The sequence below is a fragment of the Eleginops maclovinus genome, chromosome 6 (genome assembly GCF_036324505.1).
Source record: "Eleginops maclovinus isolate JMC-PN-2008 ecotype Puerto Natales chromosome 6, JC_Emac_rtc_rv5, whole genome shotgun sequence".
NCBI lineage: Eukaryota > Metazoa > Chordata > Actinopteri > Perciformes > Eleginopidae > Eleginops > Eleginops maclovinus.
This window is the reverse complement of record NC_086354.1, coordinates 21,335,939-21,349,671: the sequence shown is the minus strand read 5'-3', so window position 1 is coordinate 21,349,671 and position 13,733 is coordinate 21,335,939. Positions and strand designations below refer to the sequence as shown.

The 13,733-nt window shown below is 40.2% G+C and overlaps 2 protein-coding genes across 4 annotated transcripts; both read left to right on the top strand.

Moving 5' to 3' along the window:
• The first annotated feature begins 641 nt into the window (after window positions 1-641).
• Window positions 642-6,696, top strand: LOC134866058 (uncharacterized). 3 transcript variants are annotated; one of them, XM_063885964.1, is made up of 22 exons: window positions 661-788; window positions 1,211-1,282; window positions 1,367-1,435; window positions 1,525-1,596; window positions 1,680-1,748; window positions 1,943-2,014; window positions 2,098-2,166; window positions 2,257-2,328; window positions 2,433-2,495; window positions 2,587-2,646; window positions 3,019-3,084; window positions 3,167-3,217; window positions 3,319-3,393; window positions 3,763-3,810; window positions 3,993-4,061; window positions 4,161-4,214; window positions 4,329-4,403; window positions 5,291-5,335; window positions 5,896-5,940; window positions 6,211-6,287; window positions 6,368-6,427; window positions 6,630-6,696. In XM_063885964.1, exons 1-21 carry the CDS (start codon window positions 711-713, stop codon window positions 6,372-6,374), a joined length of 1,308 nt encoding a protein of 435 aa, XP_063742034.1. In that variant the 5' UTR covers window positions 661-710; the 3' UTR covers window positions 6,375-6,427; window positions 6,630-6,696. The 3 variants fall into 3 exon arrangements, with proteins under 3 accessions (XP_063742036.1, XP_063742034.1, XP_063742035.1); XM_063885965.1 differs by lacking the exon at window positions 5,291-5,335; XM_063885966.1 differs by lacking the exons at window positions 1,367-1,435; window positions 1,525-1,596 and having other exon boundaries at window positions 642-788.
• apol1 (apolipoprotein L, 1) lies at window positions 6,678-13,352 on the top strand. The gene is made up of 10 exons (XM_063885963.1): window positions 6,678-6,825; window positions 7,281-7,352; window positions 7,934-7,990; window positions 8,174-8,263; window positions 8,378-8,428; window positions 9,138-9,188; window positions 9,872-9,943; window positions 10,056-10,095; window positions 10,514-10,565; window positions 10,688-13,352. Exons 2-10 carry the CDS (start codon window positions 7,305-7,307, stop codon window positions 11,652-11,654), a joined length of 1,428 nt encoding a protein of 475 aa, XP_063742033.1. The 5' UTR covers window positions 6,678-6,825; window positions 7,281-7,304; the 3' UTR covers window positions 11,655-13,352.
• The last annotated feature ends 381 nt before the right edge of the window (window positions 13,353-13,733 follow it).

Sequence of the window (13,733 nt, the reverse complement as noted above, 5' to 3'; positions counted from 1 at the left end):
GCAGTGACAGCTTAACAGACAACCAGCCATCAAAGGTGAGTTTACTCTCTGCTCCGTCATATTTTAGATATCCCCACACAGAACTTTTTCTCCTTTTACGCTTCTGAACTAAAGGTCTCGCTTCACCTCTCTCTTTAGGAAAAATCAGGTGTGTTTGGTGGGATACTGAAGAGATCTCCTAAACCAGGACATGTCCGGAGGCCCTCACAGGTGAAACACTATCTTTTGTTACACACCCTCCACGCAGAGATGTATCAACTAGAAACATACACCTATCAGCTAAATGCTCGACATGTTAAATGGAGTTACTTCATTGAGAGGTTAAAAGATAATTTTGTGTGTTTCAGGATCTTTTGGAAGACAAATTTGCAGCCATTGACGACAGTCTGTCAGAAAACACCACAACTAAGGTACTGACCTTTTGAAGACGACAGCTGGAAAATGACAGAGCACAATGAGAAATCACAGTGTAATTAAAGTGAAATGTTAGTCTGGGGAGCTAAAGTTCTGGCTGTACATTTCTCTTCAGGAAAAATCAGGTGTGTTCGGTGGGATACTGAAACGACATGCCCGGAGGCCATCCCAGGTGAAGCAAGATCTTCTATTCACGTCTGCACACAGCGATATTTAATCTGAGAAATACGACTATCAGCATAATGCTGCCATGTTGAATATCATGTTGTGTTATTTCCGTGATAGACTGACTGATCATGTTGTGTGTTTCAGGATCTTTGGACAATGAGTTCACAGTCAGTAACAACAGTCTGTCTGATGACACCACAACTAAGGTGAGTTTCATCCTCTCGTCTTTTTTGGATGCAGACATTTTGAAAAACACAAAATGGCTGAAAGAATTGCAAACAAGACATCTGAGATCATAGCTTGAACACAAGGTTTGTTTATTACATAGCAGAAAAGATTCAGAAAAATAATATGATTTTAAATCTAGTGCTATCTTATTGTTAGCTGTTGACATATATTGGTATTCTCATTTAAACTACATCAGATGTAGAGCTCGCCTGGTTGGCTGGTGAGTTTTAGCAGGGTGTGTTGTTGTTTTGAAGCAGGAGATTAAACTTGCACTCATCAGCTATTTTAAAGAACTGCTGCCCAGTGTGACAAGCACTAAATCCCCTCCTGCCCATCTGACAGCTGCATAGGCTTATTTATTTCAAACATGTGGTAATTAGCATGTGATTTATTTCTCCAGGAGAGCGGAGGGGTGTTCAGTGGGATGTTTAGAAAATCACCAAACCTTTCTAGAGGAAAGACACATTCTCAGGTGAGAGCAGTGCGTCTAACTTTTCCTGCTGTGTCACATTTTAAGGAGATGCTAATCACTGTTTTTCCTTTTCCTTTCTATCAGGAGGATTTGTCTGCACCCAGTGAGCTGTCAGGCAGCAAAGACAATCTGTCCGTGAGCAGCAACACTAAGGTAAGGAGAGCAAAAGCTTTGTATCAGTATTTGGCAGAAATTAAAACCTGCTTTGCAAACCATTTTTTTGTGACTTTGTTTTTCTCCAGGAGACAGGAGGGGTGTTCAGTGGGATGTTTAAAAAAGCTCCAAAGACTTCTGCAGCAAGGACAGAATCTCAGGTGAGAGTTTTACCTTTTACCTGAGTTAAATCTAAAGCAAGTGATGAATATATTCAGTAATATATTGTTTTTATTGCCTTCAGGAGGATTTGTCTGCACCCAGTGAGCTGTCAGGCAGCAAAGACAATCTGTCCGTGAACAGCAACACTAAGGTGAGCTTTGTGAAGGATGTACACCTCTATAAACAAAGATAAGGAAGTGTGTTTTCCGTGTGTGTGTATGTGTTGTGACAGGTGAGATAAACCTGCATGCATCAGTGTTTGGTAGGAATTGCATGTTGCTTTACCAAATCACTGCATTATGGGCAACATTTTACAACCCATTTCCACGTGGCTTTGTTCTTCAGGAGACAGGAGGGGTGTTCAGTGGGATGTTTAAAAAATCACCAAAGCCTTTTGGATCGAGGACACAATCTCAGGTGAGCATCTCACTTGTCTTACTTACAGCTAAGGTAAATGAATAGGAGAGGATAGTAAAATTGCTAATGTTTGTTTCTTTTAGGAGGATTTGTCTGCAGACGGCGAGCTCTCAGGCAGCAAAGACAATCTGTCAGTGAACAGCAGCACTAAGGTGAGCTTTGTGAAACCGGATGAACACTTTAAATACATTTTGATTAAGGGCAACATTTAAATCATTTTCATGTGACCTTTTTTTCTCCAGGAGACAGGAGGGATGTTCAGTGGGATGTTCAAAAAACCACCAAAGCCTTTTGGAGAGAGGACAAAGTCTCAGGTGAGGGTATTAGAGTATAACTGGAGCTTATTCACTATTACACCATGTTACAGTAAATATAAGAACAGGTTTATAGATGAGTTACTTTGGTTTCTCGCCTTCAGGATGATTTGTCTGATCCCAGCGAGCTCTCGGGCAGCAACGACAATCTCTCAGAGAACACTAAGGTGAGCTTTGTTAGAAACCAGTCACTGCAAGATAGAAAAGTAACAGTACCTGCCGTCATAATGAATGCTGGCTTTATATTATATCCCTCAGGAGAAAGGAGGAATCTTCAGTGGAGTGTTCAGAAAAAAAGTTGCCAAATCTCAGTCTCAGGTAACGGGGTCAAGCTTGTCAATAAAATAATCCTGGTGTGTATAAAGTTTGTTCTGTTACCTATTTATTTATTTTAAAGAGAGGTCACCAGGGACATCTTACTTTGTTGTTCAGTTTTTTTAATAGTTTCCTAAAAACTGTGTAATATTTCAGTCCCAGACTTAGAGTTACATTTGAAAAAAAGCAATGCACTTTTATTCCCAGAGCCTTTCATTTTTCTAACTTGCTAATAACTTGCTTATAATAACCTGCAGACTGTTTGCCTCAGTGCCTGCAGTCCTTTAGTTTCATGGTGGATACTTCTCTTTGATAGCAAACACTTTTTTATCTTGGTTGTTACATTCTGACGGTATGCTTCATCCCCCTGTTTAGGAGGATGTGACAGCGGATAGTGAACTCTCTGCCAGCAGTGACAGTCTCGTAGAGAAGCCTTCAAAGGTATGCGATCAACTTGCACTTAACAGATTACGCAGCAAATAATATGAGGTTCCAACTTTAGCTGCTTTGAATTGTCTGTCAGGGTGGAGCTGCAGCGAAGATCCTGAAGAATCCTTTCACCTCCTCCGCTCAGGTCATTTGATCTCACACTCAATCCTTCATCAGATAAATAACTCTATCAATACACTCGATCATGTTTTGAGTTTAATGACGTGGTAATGTGTGTTGTGACAGGATAAGGAAAAGACTGAGCCTTCAGGAGACTCAACTGAGAACGCATCTACTGCAGAGAAGCCCAAAGCCAAGCAGGTGGGTGGTGATGGCAGAAATAACCCGATCTTGTTGAGACATGGTGGTAAAATCAGATTTGGAATATTGTAATAGGCTCAGTTTATCTACAGCTCCGGAAAAAATTAAGAGGACACTCCAAATTGTTCTTAAATCTTTATCTGTTCATGTATGGCAGCCATTCCAGTGTTTGTTGAATTTCAACATAGAGAAAAATTGTCAGCAGTTTATAGAATACAATAAAGAACTAAATAAGCGAACTCAAAGACGCGTGAGTAACAGAACATGATAATGCTGAAGTGGTCTCTTACTTTTTCCTGCGGCTGCATGACATTAAGATGCAGATTATGGCGGTGGTCTTTTTTTTACGCTGTCTTTGTCTTATTCCAGAACGGTTTCAGCGCGATGATGAAGAGCACATTCTCCTCTGACAAACAGGTAAAGAATGGCTGCTGTACTCTGGACATCTGCTGCACATCATCAGTTCCTTTTCCTATCACACTGCCCCAAACTAAAGCATGTCATTCATTCAAAGCGTGCTGCGGGTTACAATCGCACTAATACTACTATTATTTATATTAAAGTATACATTATATCAACATCATTTGCTCCCTCTGCAGGAGAAGAAATCTGACTCTGAATCTGAGGAGATGTTGGACAATGGAGAGAGCCAGCCCAGTCACAAGCAGGTCTGTAAGATTTGTTAATATTTCATTTTAAGTTTTTATCAGTCATGTACTCTCTGGATGTTGTTCCTATTTCATGTCTTTTTTTTGTTTCACAATCAGAGTAAATTTGCCGGGGCCATGGAGAAACTGAATCCTTTCAGACCTGCAAACAAAGTAGGGACATTTTGGATTGAAATCTTTCAGAAGTGTTTTCTTTTACCTTAGGGGAACCGTCAGCTTCACTCATGTGTTATTCTGAAGATAATTGTTTCGGTCTTGTTTCCACAGAATGAGAAGCAGACGAGCTCAGATGAGGAGGAGGATCCACCTGCGAGCAGCGAAAAGTCCTCAGGCCACAAACAGGTGCTCTAACATTCACTTGTTCCTGTTATTTCAGCAGATTGGTGACACATTTTCTAACTAGCCATTTTTATTCAGTAGACACTTGCTTCATTGCGGGGAGAGAAAAGCATCATTTTATTTAGCTGCTATTTTATACAGCCCACACTCCTGTGATGGGGTCTAGTGTTTTGCTCTTCCACCACTTTTGTTTGTACTTGTGTGTCTTTGGTCGAGAAGTATTTCACCCACAGGCTCTTCCTACAGCAGTCGAACCTAACTTGACTTGCCTGGGCTTGTTGAGAATGTGATACCTTTAGTAAATGTCACAGGGAACAGATCCCAGTATCTGTAGTCAGCCTGTCGTGGAGCGTTGTTTTGCACAAGCCACGCAAACATCGTGTTACTGTTGCTGTTGTTGTTTGCAGTTGTCATGGATGGTCAATATCCTCAAAATGGCTTTTCAGTAGTCATAAAACTAACTATTGAAAACTAGAAGCTCAGTTAGCTGTTAGCCTCTGAACATGTGTGTTCCCCTTGGTTTTACCAGAAAAGGCTAATAATGCTAACAGGCCAGTTTTTATTAAATAAATGCAGAAATTAGCTACAAAAATAGATTTGGTAGCATATGATGAATACTAATTCCTACAATGTTTTATCATTTGTAGTAAGAAACATTGTAAAGAATAATAAAGAATAGAAAATCCCCAAAATTACAAAAATTACAAAATCTTTAAAATGAGCTAAGACACAATCATTACAAAGCAGCACATTTCAAAGTGAAGAAATCAATTGATGGACATATACACCGTTACAATCATATATCTTCAACGCTGTTATCTTATTTTGGCCAATAAATCGGTCTAAAAGCAGATCCAAGTGTTAAATGTTGCTGTGTCCTTCACTCTCAGGCTGGAGCCATGTCCAAACTGAATATATTCCGCTCTACACACAAAGTAACTATGCTGCTGATGGTGTTCATGGTGCCGGTGTGGGGGGGTGGGGGGGGGGGGTCGTCCCGATCATGATGGTTTTAGGTGATAGGGACTCACTGACGGGATAATGATAATGGTGGATTCAGGGGACCTTACCAATGATTTTGTATGTTGAACCGTATTACTACAGAATACTTTACGTCCCAATTCTCCAATTTATTAAATGTTTTGAATCGATTTAAGGGTGTATTATTTCCCCGGCAACCAACAGTTCTTTGCAGTTTTGGCTAAACTAAAACCGATGTGTTTGACCCGTGTGATGAATGACACAACAAGTAAGTTTCCAAATTCCGCAATACAGATATGAATAGAAAACCAATGGCTGCCAGAAACAGTGGAACAAATACAAAATCTAAATTATACAGCGTGCAATTGAAAATGGCCTGCAGAAATGTAAAGTTAACAATACCTTAAATGTAGTTAAAGGGTTAAACATACAAAAAGTATCTGGTACGGTCTGTGAGTTATCTGATTTTGGCTGAGACAATTTAATATGTAATATTTAATGTGATTCTTTTCAGAAAAACACGGAGGAAGACACACCAGGGGAAGAGAAGTCGAAACCAGTCAGTCCAATTTTTGCACCACTCATGAGTCATCAGTGACCACACACACACACACACACACACACACACACACACACACACACACACACACACAAACACACAAACACACACAGCTGCTCAAATTCAGTCAAATTCCTCTCTTCTCATGCTCCTCCTCCTCCAAACCTCCTCATCGTCTTACCTCCCTTTAAATCCTGTCCGTCTGTGCTCCTGCTCCACCACACTGTTTGAAACTGTGTGTGTGTGTGTGTTTGTGTGTGTCCTTGTCAGGTCAAAAGCAACATGATCCAGCGAGAGAGAAAGGAAGAAGAGAAACTCCAACGGTCCCACCCAGACCCACTAAGGAGGTTTGCAAACTCAGTGGCATTTGGTCCAAGTGAGATAATCTCTGTTGTATCCTGTCTGCTTCATTGTGATCTTTCCACAGGAAATGAGGAGGACGTCCACATACGACAGAGTGAAAGCAGGAGGAACTGAGGATGATCAGGTACAGTACTTACATTTTCTGCTTCTACAGATTGGATTTCCGATATCTCTGAATTAAATGAATTTATTTCATAATCAATTAAAGCAGCCAGTAATGCAGGCAGCATGCTCGAAGGCTACACTTTATGTTACATTAATACCTTGCTTATTATACAGAGAATGAACAGGGTGTCTCAGCTTTAAAAATATTTTGTCCTCTGCAGGACAACAAGGACATGATCTCCAGATCTGCCAGATCGATCAGAGGAGGTATTTAAGGCTTCAGCGTTAAGGGGAACAGTGGCTGAGTGTGTCTGTCTGGAGCTGAGCTGTATCTGTCCTGTGGTTAAGTAATCTATTGTGGTTTCATTTCAGGAACTGACTAAAACAGCGAGACAAAAGCAGAAGAGCAACCATCAGGTAGCGACATGTACACACAGAACAATATATGAATGATATTTTGTTATTTGACCTTCACTGTGCAGGGTTTAACTCCAGAAGACTGTTTTCACATTTACCTGCTGAAGGTTCCTCTGAGATCATTTTTTATTTAAGTTTAGAACATGTACGTGTGTGTACATACTTGTACATCAACAGCAGTTCTAAGAGTGTTTGTGTGTCTTAAAACATGACTGGAAACAAATAAGTATTCTAAAGCTGTTCAAGTGATTCCACCCTAAAAGAAGTGCACGTCTGAAGCCTGAACAGATGAAGTACAATGTCATTTCATGCATAAAAATGTCTAGCCTTAAACATCGGCGGTCAACGGCCAAGAATATATATCATCAGTCATACGTTCAAATTCCAGTGCACCGTGTAAAACATTTTTTTCCTAAACCTTCAAGTTAAATGAAATGTAATGAGTGATTCTGCAGAACCAATCAGACGATGAAGGCCTCATGGATGATTCTGCAGGAGCCAGAGAGGGAGATGGAGAAAGCAGAGCCGTGAGTGTATCTCTTCATCATCACACTGTTCCTAATCCTTAGAATTACTCTGCAGCTCAGAAACCTGTGTTCGGACCTGTATGTACCATATGTCATTTTGAAGTACTAGCTGCAGGTGCTTATTTTAAGTTCCAGTTCCTTTTTTATCTCTTCTTTCGTGCGATGCAAACGACATTTGGCACCAGCTGTTGTCAGCCTGAGTTTTACAAAAGCTTGTGGTTAGGTCAGTCATGAGGCAATATTACCCTGACCATCTCTCCAAAATGCAACCTGATATGGGTGGCACATTTAGGATCTGCATGGGTTTTAAAATGAAGAGGTGCCTGTTTGAAAAACGTTTGGCTGCAGAGCAGGAATCATTTACCAGTAGAGGGTACCTAGATTTGGCTGCATGCTATGTTTGATTTACTGTAAACAACATATATACTTACAAGTGTATGTGAGGAAGAAAAGGACACTTAGTTGCTGAGGGTTCGATCTTTTTGAACTGTAGCACAGATTAGGCACATTCGCAGGCTGTTATGTAATGTGGTCCTTCCAGTTCTCATGTTACCTAACATTACTGTGGCTTTTCTTTACAGGCCAAGGTGAAAAAACCCAGGCGCCATAATCCATTTATGCTACGAGCTGGAGCAAAGGTATTCCATTTTTGATTTGCTCTTCATATAAAATCAATTCTGCATTAAGGACTTTTATTTGTGTTGCACTCACTTCAAAATAGGTTTTTTTTAGGACGTTTATACGCCACCCTGCTGCGTTTCCCCTTGTTACTACTTTGTTTCATCATTAAACTTTTAACACTTTTGTTGTTTTCTCTTCAGGGTCAGTCTGATGATGAAGGGCTGGAAGAGGAATATGATTCTTCATCCAAAGAAGAAACGAAAGATGAAGAGGGCAAGGAAAAAAGAGAGGTGTTTGAACTGATTCCTTTAAAGAAATGATTGCTAAATAAATAACAGTTCCTGGTTTGATTATTTCAACCATAGTTATCAGGAATAAATGTTCATTTGAGTTTTTCTTTCTAGACCAAAGTGAAGAAACCGAAGAAACACAATCCTTTCATGCCAAGGGGGAAGGTAACAATCAATCTTTACACGTTTCCTTCAACGTGGATAATAAACGTTTGTTATTTGAACTAAATCCTTCATTACAAATACTGACCTACCAAGGTGCGAGTAGTTTACATTTAGATAGCCCTACATGTCGTTGTTAAGCAATTTAAACCACACCAACCTATGTTGTTTAGTGCATGCATTAAGTGCTTGTTATTCTATGATAATTAAGTTCATTAATTGCTTATTAAATGTCAAATTCACAACCTAAATGTATGTATTTATTCTCCCAAGGACCTATCAGAAGAAAGAAAGGTTTATGCCGTTGGATGTTAACTAACAAAATTCAGTTGAAGCCGTAAAGAACATTTAAATAAAGGCTTCCCTTAGTCCAATCAAAGCCAAGCCATACCTTTATTTACTGCCATGGATGGAAGTAGCATGATCACCATTCTCTGAAAATATATTCTCTAGCAGTAAATGAGCATAGGCTATAAAAAACAACCCATTACCTTATTGGTATTGTTAGTGCAGCATTAATATTTTAACCACAATTATTTTTTCCCCTTCTGTAACTCATTTTTAATTCCTCCAATAAGTTGACTTCTGCTTGTCCTTCTTCTGAGAAATGGTTTAGTAGCTGTTTGGACTGCATGGGAATGAATATCTGCCCAAAAAGCAAATTTGTATGGATATTACAAATGCTGTAACGGTGTGTTTTCATCTATTTCAGGGCAAAGGCCTTAGGAAGAACGCTCAGGACGGCGCTGCAGGCACAGGAGAGGTAGTGGAAATGAAGTGGATGACTCATAGAACTGTGTTGGACGTTTCCTCCCTTTCTTTCTCTCCTTCAGTCTCCTCTCACAACATTTTTTAACATTTTCCCTCCCTCTGTGTCAATATATTTGTCCACCCAACTGACTATTTCGGTCTTACTCATCGTGGTTCAGGATTACAAAAGATCTACTCGAGTAACCCGACCCCTCCCTGAAAACAACCTCTGTCTTATGTTTGTCTCCAGGGTTTCCACTTAGCTCCCAACAGAGACTATTATAGTCAACATGTGTTTGTTTTTTTACCCCCCACTCTCAACCTGACAGCCACCTCCACGCAGTGTTTGTGCAGGTCCCTGGTATAGAAGGAGCAGAGATGAGATTAGGTTGCAATGTTCCCAAACTTGTTTCTCTGCTATGCTTCCTTTTTCAACGAGTCTTTACTTCTGCAAAAAAACAAGCAGTGCATTTAGAACTCCTTTTACTGTCACTTCCTCCTCTTTATCTGAGCATATACAGCATAACAAGTGAAACCAAGGATATGTGACACCTCATAAATCGATATAGATCATTATCTGTATGTTTCTGAATCACTGACTCTTCTACTACAACTAAAGACCCTCACATCTTGTCTTTACTCAAAACCTTGGGGTTCATATAAGGATTTAAAAAAGGAATATTCCTGTTGTTTCAGAATGGAAAAAGAACTTTATTCGACCAGCTGGAGGATTTACGTATTGACCCGTCAAAGCCTGAAGACAGACAGGTTTGTTTCGGAAGAAATTTGTCCCAAAAAAAAGTAACATTTCAACAAAATCTGACCTTAACAGTTTGAATAGCAACATGCAAACCCATACAAATCTAACGGTGTGTTTCAGGACTTCGAGGGACTTATGGATTGGTGGAACACAGTGGAGTGTAAGTAACACATTAGAGTGTTTTTAAGTTCAAATCCCTTAAACTGAACGACCAACGTTTGTCATGGTCCCCAAAATTCCAATGAAATGAATGCCACATCAAACCATTATATTTAGAGTTCTTCCAATTTTGTGGAAACGGTTTTAGAATTAACATTTTCTGTTTTAACATAAAGCCCATGGGATACAAGGTCAGTTAAAAACAGTATTGTGGGTTTATTCATTTATATTGCTGCTGAATAGAAACAAATCCCTGCAGCTGAACCCCAAATCTGAAACCACAGTTGCTGTTATAGCAGCAGATAAATGCCCTAGTGGAATTATATGCTCTGGTTGTTTTGGTGTCCACATACTTTTGGCCAGATAATGAATATAATAAGAAAACTTCATTTTGTTCTTTCTTACTTTAACCTCCTCAGCCTGGGAGGACACGCCTCAAGATGAAGACATGACGGAAAAAGAGGAGGCCAAGTAAGTTAAGACTCAAATGAATGTTAATATCATATTTAACTTCCTTTGCATTTGGTCGTTCAAAGGGTTGGTTTTATGTGTCCAAGTTTTTACTCTTTGTAATTCTAAATTCCTCGTCTCAGGGCTTTTGCTGTGACGGCGGACAAGGTGCAGAAGGGAATCCGGGTCTTCAACAAACTGTTCTCGGAGCGCGCCGAGAGCCTCTGGCAGCACGTCATCGACCTCAACAGCATCGCAGATGGCCTGGACAAGTTCAGCAAGAACACAAAGATCGCTCAAATCACCGGCGGCTCCACCAGCGCCATCGGGGGCGTGGCCACCATCACCGGCCTCGCTCTGGCCCCGGTCACCATGGGAATCTCTTTGATTGTGACGGCGGTGGGATTGGGTGTCGCTACAGCAGGCGGTCTGACATCTGCAGGTGCCGGTATCTCCAACCAGGTCAACAACTCCATGGACCGCAAGAAGGTGGAGAAGATCGTGCAGGACTATCAGGAGAAGATGGCCGACCTCAACAAGTGTCTGAAATTCATCAAGCAGGGTATCGAGAACATGAAGAGGTTTGACCTGATCAAGATGAAAGAACACGCCTACAACCGGGACTTCCCTGTGCTCAGCAAGAGTTTTTACGAGGACGGTGCCATGGCAGGGAAAGCCATCCTCATCAACGCTAACGAGATCATGCGCGTGGTGCAGATCGCCAACGTGGCGGGAAGCACCGCAGCGAGAGCGGTCCAGATCGCAAGTATGGCCACCGGTGTGCTCACTGGACTCTTTGTAGGCATGGACATCTACTTTGTGGCCAAAGACTCCAAAGAACTGAAGAAAGGGGCCAAGTCCGAGTTTGCTGCCAAAATCAGGGAGGTGGCGACGCAGCTGCACGATGGCCTGGTGGAGCTCAACACGATACGAGAGGAGCTGCAGTGCACCGCTCCAGACAGCAACGAAGGCGATGACACAGCCCCAATGGACAGTGCCAAGAAAGAGAAAGAAGAGAAATACGACCAACATGACAGTTCAAGTGAAGATGAAATCGACCGCATCAAAAAAGCCATTAAGAAGGACTATGAGAACAGAGAATATGTTTGATGGAAAATTCAAAAGGCCTGAAACTTTCGTTTCAGATGCAATTTTCATACATCCCAGTTCCCCTGCAAAACATTACAAGTACTTTGAAAGTACAGGTTGGCATCTATTCTATGAGGTGAGTGGTGCACATTGCTCAAAACTGATAACTACAATCAGGCCGGTTTACAATGAGGAAATATAATAGTTTCTCAAATGTGTTTTAAGGATGTGAATTCTGGAATCTAAACACTCCTGGGAGAAACTGAGGCTGTAGATAAAGTAAATATCTGCTTCTCTGGCTGTTGTGCCAATGTGTTAAACCGCCATGTTTTGTTTCTTAAGAGAATGGGATTCAAACACTTCGCTCACTGATCAGGGGGAGAGATGCGTATACTTTTAATTAAGTGCCTTAATTATTTTTAAATTGCCTAAGAAATACACTATAATGCAATGTAGTGATAGTCTATGTTGTTTGTTTGGGTGTCAGGGCTGCAACAAAACCCCTTATCCTCTGCTTGAAGTTTTGGATTTAATGTGGGATTTTTTAACGTATTGATGATATTTTGTCTCATTTAAAAAAATGGGGCAATAAGCTTTGCATCAGAGGGTTTTTTTCACAAGAGCCAATAAAACAACAAAATTAACCTCAGATTCAAACAGGAAAGGGTTGCTCCAGGTGTTTGTATACACATCAATAAAAGCATGTCAGTTTTTAACTAGATACTAGCTAGTTTCAGTAAATGGGGGTGCTTAAAACTTAAGCTAGTAAAGTTGTCTGATATAGAAAACCCTCCTAATGCCCAAAGCAATCAACGGTAGCTGCAGCAAAGCTTCAAAAAACATGTTTAGCTGCCAATACTTTGCAAATGCCATTAATAGCCTTATTTTATTCAAGCATAAACGGAGAATTATGTTTTATTTAAATGATTCGTATTCATGCAGTCTAGAATGAGTGGGAATTATCCGATTATGCTAACCTAGCTAACGCCACTTGTATCTTTAATATTTCTGCTCTTTTTTCGTAATGAATGTTTTTCACTCCCAATTAACACCATTATTAAATGTATTTTTGTAGTGTTAGATTATGTACGTCCCTCGTGTTTTATATCATTGCCATATCTCCTCAGTCTAAACTAGTCACAAGGAAAGCAAACTAGCGTTAGCTTTGTTAGCTAGGCCTCACTTATACCTGTCGCTGACTGAGTGTAAATATTTTAACAGCAACTAATCTGTTCACGCCAATCAGTTGTTTGGGAGCAACCGGTTTTATTTGATTGAAGTGTAAATCTTAGTACACACTGGGAACAATTGGTGCAACATAACTGGAAGGTACAAACATAAAATCTGAGGAGAACTTCTCTGATGGTGTTCTTTGTTTTTTAACAGTCCTGCAAGTTTAACCATTGTCTTCAGCCGTATTTAAGGTTTAAAGGGTTTGAAAAATGGTCTCTTAATAAACAACTGGAATGACAAGGACTGTGTCAACCTGTTTGCCATTTCCTTTTATTACAGCATTAATATTTTAAATTATTTCAAAGTCACTCTAACAAACTGTGTGTGGTTCATACTGTAAGCTCTGCAGATGTCAGTCCTGTTTAATGAATTAATATTTATTTTCTGGGTGGAGTGCATTCGATACTACCTGTACATGTGCAATATATTGTAGAACGCTGTGTCGTACTTTTAAATTGACAAATAAAGGTCTGAGAGAGAAATGTATTCGGTCAATCTGTTTTTTGTTGTTAGTCTATGTGTCAGCAAGCCGACACTTCACTTTTTCCTCTTCTTCTGTGCACTTACTTCATTGGTGTTTGCTCATTTAATAACCAAGATAAATGTGTTTGTCTAAGTGTCCTCCAGCAATGTTTACTTTTTTCATTTCCATTTATTATGCTGAAGGAAGTCTGCTAGCTGAAAATGTCTCTGAATTTCTGTCACCATTCACATTTGTGGCAAAATGAAGAATTCCGTAGTGATCTTGATCAAAAACAGTCATGAGACTGAGGTCCAATTCTTTGCTACCCAGAGGAATCCATTCAAAGCAGCATGAGCAACACATGCTGTTTTGTGAATAGAAATATAGCAGAAACCATGACCTGC

Coding starts and splice junctions, on each gene's coding strand:
- LOC134866058 (XM_063885964.1), top strand. CDS start 711: ATGTTGTGTGTTTCAGGATCTTTGGACAATGAGTTCACAGTCAGTAAC. Junction 2,647..3,018: donor TTGCCAAATCTCAGTCTCAG/GTAACGGGGTCA, acceptor CCCCCTGTTTAG/GAGGATGTGACAGCGGATAG. Junction 5,336..5,895: donor TATTCCGCTCTACACACAAA/GTAACTATGCTG, acceptor GATTCTTTTCAG/AAAAACACGGAGGAAGACAC.
- apol1 (XM_063885963.1), top strand. CDS start 7,305: ATGGATGATTCTGCAGGAGCCAGAGAGGGAGATGGAGAAAGCAGAGCC. Junction 7,991..8,173: donor TGCTACGAGCTGGAGCAAAG/GTATTCCATTTT, acceptor TTTTCTCTTCAG/GGTCAGTCTGATGATGAAGG. Junction 9,189..9,871: donor GCGCTGCAGGCACAGGAGAG/GTAGTGGAAATG, acceptor CTGTTGTTTCAG/AATGGAAAAAGAACTTTATT.